Source organism: Solanum dulcamara, chromosome 4 (assembly GCF_947179165.1).
Source record: "Solanum dulcamara chromosome 4, daSolDulc1.2, whole genome shotgun sequence".
Lineage (NCBI taxonomy): Eukaryota > Viridiplantae > Streptophyta > Magnoliopsida > Solanales > Solanaceae > Solanum > Solanum dulcamara.
In genome coordinates, this window is record NC_077240.1 from 24,526,019 (window position 1) to 24,531,862 (window position 5,844).

The window sequence follows — 5,844 nt, forward strand, 5'->3', positions numbered from 1 at the left end:
GGCATAAAATAGCCTATATTTTGTTTTTTTGATATCTAATATCTCAAATATATAACTTTTAAAAAATATTTGACATTGCATTGCCAAATATCGAGATCCTTTATGTTACTGTTACAAGTAAAAGTTTTGTCATGATCAAATAATTTTTATATATTAGCTTGTACTAAACTCCTAAATATATGGTAAGAGAAAAATATTTTTTTTAAAAAAAATACATTACAAAAGAAAAAAAGCAAATTAAATCATGTTAGAGAAGTTAGGATTTATCATCACACGTGGATTAAAATTTGACATAAAAACGCCCACATTTTATTTTTTGGTATCTAATATAATGGCTCAAATATATTTTTTTAAGAAATTTTGTTATGGTAATATAACATTGACTAAAATGTGGCATAAAATATACCAAATTTTATTTTTTGGTATCTAATAGCTCAAGTATAAATTATTTTTTAAATAAACTATTTGGCTTTGTACTGACAAATATGATATCATTTATTTTATTGTTATAAGGAAAAAAACTATTCATTGCCTAATAATTTTTATTAGCTTGTATTAAAATTCTAAAAGTTAGAAAAAGCAAAAAGTTTGCCATAAAAGATCACGTTAGAAAAAGGTAGGAGTTTTGCCTTCATAACATGGCCTAAAATTTGGCATAAAAAGCTCACCATTTATTTTTTGGCATCTAATATCTCAATTTTATTTTTATTTTTTAGTGTGGACTAAAATATGACATAAAAGAGTTGACATTTTTTTTTACCTAATAGTTCAACATGAGTCTGAATTAGTAGAACCCGTAGATTTTGAATATCAAAAGGTTAAGCAAAAAAATAGAAGGACATAATTAATACGGTAACGAATTAAATTACAATCAAAACAATTCTTATAGCTAATATAATACAACGAGTACACATACAATAAAATGGAGCATTGGTGAACCTAACACCGTCGCAAATTAAAATACTAAAGAAACATGCATAGCTCTGGTGGCCAATTGAATACCGTTCATCGAAAAATTATATTATGTAAATAAAAAAATTTACGAAATATATAGATTAAAAATTATTTTTCATACATATATATTAAATTTTAGACATTCTTAATGAAATTTTTAATTTTGCCACTGCAAGCACTCCAAATTGACATGCATTTCCCATTTAAGGGTAAATTTCAATAAGAGACCTTAAACCTAGAGCTGGAATTATTTTGTATTCAATGAAACCGGCTTCAATGAAGAGCTTCTCCCACTCTTTCTCTATTCTCTCTTTGGCAGCAAAAAGAACCATCATCAACATATCCATATTATGTTGTGCTCGAATAAATTCATTATTGTGTTTTGGATCCTCTAAAATAGTGTCTATGATTATTACTTTCCCTCCTTTTTTTCTGCTTGGAATCGACTCTTTACATTTCTTCAGTATCTTCACACAATCTTCGTCATTCCAGTTATGCAGAACGCACTGTGCTCAACATCAATGAATGTTGGTGTAATATACTACAAATATAATAGATTACAGTTGAAAAATAAAATGACAAAAGATGAATATAAATGAATTCATGCTGAGATGCGGATATCTCGCTCTCTTTAAGGAAATTCAAGTGCACTGCGACATAATATACACTGATCCAACAGTATATCTCTTGATTTGTCCTCTCCAGATACAACATTTCAACAACGTGTCTAACTCAAACAATTCCAGATTAATTAAAGAGTTCAAAGCTCCACAAAATAAATACTCTATTTTATATAGTGAATATAGTTAAACACTTCAAATATTTTCTCTGTGTCAACTCTCTTTTTCACTACCATATACTACAATGTTTTTCCACACTTAATAAATTCATCTCCTATTCAACACAAAGGAAGATGCATCATTATTTATCGCTTGGAGGTGAGCGATAATGTTTTTTTTTTCTTGCTGCCTATTGAGCGATTTGTTCTTTTATAAAAAAAAATAACCTCTGTTAAAACTCTGAAAAATCGCCTAATCATCTCACACAACCACTCCCTTCTCGCTCTTTTTCCATTGGTGAACGTTTGTTTTGAAAATCAAACTGCTACTGTTCATGCTTTGCTCTATGTTAGATCTGGAAAAAGAGCAAATTGCTCACAGTGAAGAGAGAAAGGAAAAAGAAGAAGAATTTTGCTGACGGTGCAGCGAAAAACAACGATTTTTTTATTTTTATAAAAGAACAAATCGCTTAACAGGCAGCGAGAACAGAAAAAAACAAAAACATTATTGCTCACCTCCCACTGAAATGTCCTTTTGGTTAAATCTAATATTGAGTGCTCTACACTTAAATATCCCTTTTGATTAAATCTAACATTGAGTACCTTTATGCATTTTGAACGGAAAAATAACTCTTTTGACTCCAAACTCCTTTATAAATTCACTAATATATGTATTTAATATTTTATTTTAATAATAAAATATATATACAGCAAAAATGAAGAATAAGGCTGAGGTGGAAAAGGATAGAGGAAAATGCTTTTTGTAGCTAAATTGTATGTACCTTGAGTAAGATGGCATTAGCATGAGGAATCTTATCGAGCATATCTCCTCCAATAAAATCCAAATTCCCACTTCCTTTTAGGTCGCCTATCACATTAGGGAGATCAAGTACAGTGCACTTTATGTTAGGAAAAGCTTTGGCTATGGCAATAGAAACAGTACCAGTGCCACCACCAACGTCCACCAACGACGTTAACCCTTCAAACACATGTTTACACTCTGTAATAAGTACATTGGTATTCAACCTCGAGTCACTAGCCAATGCATCATTGAGAATATCGCCTAGTACACTAGGTTTCTCTTCCCCAATGTAATCCCATAAAGATTTTCCATGAGCGGTATGAAAAGGAGTGGGAGAATCATTTTGGAACCAATCACTTAACTGAGTCCATGCTTTTGACATGACTGAACCATGATTGAGAAGCAAGAGTGACCTAACATTGAAGGACTCATTTTTCGCAAGAAGGCGACTAGCTGGGGTAAGAAAATAGAGATCTTCATGTTGATTTAGGAAACCAGATTGAACAAGAAAGCGCATTAAAATAGGCAAGAATGTAACCTTTAAAGAATTGACGACAGAGAGTTCAGCAGAAAGATCAGAAAGGCACATGGGCTTATCATGTTTGTAGAGGACATCAGGGATTCCTAGTTGAAGTGCACATTTTATCGCTGAAGAACTTATGAAATTGAAAATATAATTCCAAATTTGAGCTTGAGCATGAAGAAGCTCGATGGAAGTATTCTCACTAGTTGACATTTCTAAGGAACTTGTTTATATTGCTTAAGAGTTGTCATCTAAAGCTAGAAAATGTCATGCTTATTTATAGAACTAAAATTAGAATTGGAAAGAGATTTTTACAGCAGAAAGTTAATAGTTAATAAAAAAGCTTATTGCAAATGTAAGTAAGATAGATTCTGAAATTATTTCAAGAGTTTTGACTATTATTGAATCATATCGCATGGGATGATGGGAATTGGGACATCACAATTCCAAATGTCTGTATACTTTTTCATTGCGAAACTCGAGATGATCTCCAAGATGTAAAATCATTGTCAAAAGATAAATTAATAATTCGTCTGTTTTAATTTATTTATTTTATTTTTTAAAATTTATTTACACCTTTTGAGAAGATTATTATCATTGTATTATATCGTACTATATTATTAATTTAAATATTATATTTATTTTGTTCTTTATTTAAAATTTATAGTGTCACATATCTTTTAAATCTATCATTGGTAACAATAAAATTAAAATCTCATTTTGTGTAATGACTGATTTGGTTTGATTGCATCATTATCTTAATAGGTTCTTCTCATTTTGTCTTTATTTATTATTTAATAATTTTATTTTATTCTTTACCCACCTTTTAATAGTAGCACTATCTTATATCCTACTTTTTATATAAGTTGATCATGATTTGAATTGTTAATATGTAACAAAGAAGAACAATACACATTTATCCAAAATTTGTATTCATTAATCTAATATACATCCTTCGTTTAAAAAAAAAGACCTCATTTCCTTTTTAATTTGTTTCAAAAAAAAATGACCCCTTTCCTTATTATGGTAAAACTTTAATTTCAACTTTCCACGTGACATGTTTAAGGTCATAAGATTAAAGGATATTTTGGTACATTTGACATAATTTTAATTTAAGACCACAAGATGAAAAAGTCTTTTTTATTTTCTTAAAGTTCGTGCCAAGTCAAATTAGGTCATTTTTTTAAAAACAAAGAGAGTAATATAATGTAATATGAAACGATAAATATAACCATCCGAACAAAATGTTAAAAAACATAGTTCCTCCATTTCAAAATAATTGAATTGTTGAAATATGACACACATCTTAAGAAAAACATTAAGACATATATTAGTCATGTTTTTTTTTCATTTTTTTCCCTTTTTTAAATTTCATTCTAACTTTCAATACTCATTTAATTTATTTTTGGAAATCAACCTTAAAATTTAATTAATAAAAGATAAAATTAAAAAAAAATTAATATTTATTGAATAGTGAACAATTCAATTATTTTGAATATTAAAAAATATTTTAATAATTTAATTATTTTGAAATGGATGAAATATTTATTCCAACTTTAGTTTTAAACTCTATTTTTGCCGGAATTTAGTCCTTTTCTTAATTTTTTGGAATTGTTTTGATGCAGTGTTTGGTCCAATAACCATAAAATGAAGGGCCCGCCAGGACATGATGGTCGATGGAATGGTTGGGACGTGGGTCTCCAACTTTGGAGATTTGAGATCAAATTCGACGTCCATCTGTTTAATTATGAACTCATCATATAGGATTTATATAGTGTTTAGTGTAATTTAATATATTTTTAATAAAATTTGTGAGTTATTGCATATTAAATAAATTATCACAAAATGCTCATTAAAAAGTACTCATCCAAAGAATAAAAATTGTGACAAAGATTGTGAATTTATTTGAAGATTTAAAAAAGAGATAAGTGTCAAAAATACACTTAAATTATCTCTTTTTTTGAGTTTTATATCTAAACTATTGAGAGTGTGAGTTTCATACCTAAACTATCACATCTTAGTTTGAGAAACACATCTCTCTCTTTCATTTTAAAACATTTGTCACATCACACTCCACATAGATAAAATATTTCACCTAGATAAAAATTAAATAAATTCTTAGAATTAGTTAAAATTAAATATTAAAGTATTACTATCCACCCTAAAAAAATATAAAATATTTTTACTACCCACTCCACCACTTTTTCTCACCATACTCCCCCCCCCTCCATTTTTTTTTATTTTCTAAATTTCTTTTATAAAAGTTTTTAAAAAAAACTCTCACTTCATCTTTCACCTCCCCCGTCAAATAATAATTTAGATATTATTTTTATATATTTAGTTTTTTAAAAAAGTCTACCCCGCCACACCTAATCCTCCGCTTTCAAATTTTTTCTCGTTTTATGTTAGATACATACACATGAGTGAGAAAAATAACTTTTTTAAAAAAAATAACTTTTAAAAAAATTAATTTTATTTTTTTAAAAAATAATTTCTTTTTGGGGGGATAGAAATACTTTAGTTTTAACTTTTAACTAATATCAATAGTTGCCCTTATAGAATATTTTAGCCATTTGACAAAAATAAAAATAAAAATAGAGGAGTGTATTACACACACTCTGAGGTGTATTTCTCAACTGAAAAGTGATAGTTTGGGACTTGGGTATGAAACTCACACTCGCAATAGTTTAGATATGAAACTCAAAAAAGAAGAATAGTTTAGATGTATTTTTGACACTTATCTGTTTAAAAAATAATAAAAAAGGAGAACCACATATCTATTGCTGG

At 28.3% G+C, this 5,844-nt stretch overlaps 1 protein-coding gene across 1 annotated transcript; it reads right to left on the minus strand.

The window, feature by feature from the left end:
- Nucleotides 1–1,074: 1,074 nt before the first annotated feature.
- On the minus strand, nt 1,075–3,317 carry LOC129884886 (myricetin 7/4'-O-methyltransferase 2-like). Its single transcript, XM_055959160.1, has 2 exons — nt 2,515–3,317; nt 1,075–1,460 (listed from the first exon to the last, which is right to left on the minus strand). The coding sequence occupies exons 1-2, from the start codon at nt 3,268–3,270 to the stop codon at nt 1,158–1,160; spliced, it is 1,059 nt and encodes a 352-aa protein (XP_055815135.1). The 5' UTR covers nt 3,271–3,317; the 3' UTR covers nt 1,075–1,157.
- Between the last annotated feature and the right edge of the window lie 2,527 nt (nt 3,318–5,844).

Bases quoted from the DNA above. Each gene is read 5' to 3' on its own strand.
- LOC129884886 (XM_055959160.1), bottom strand. From the start codon at position 3,270: ATGTCAACTAGTGAGAATACTTCCATCGAGCTTCTTCATGCTCAAGCT. The intron at 1,461-2,514 runs GTACATACAATT...TGTTGAGCACAG, and splicing joins CTAATGCCATCTTACTCAAG to TGCGTTCTGCATAACTGGAA.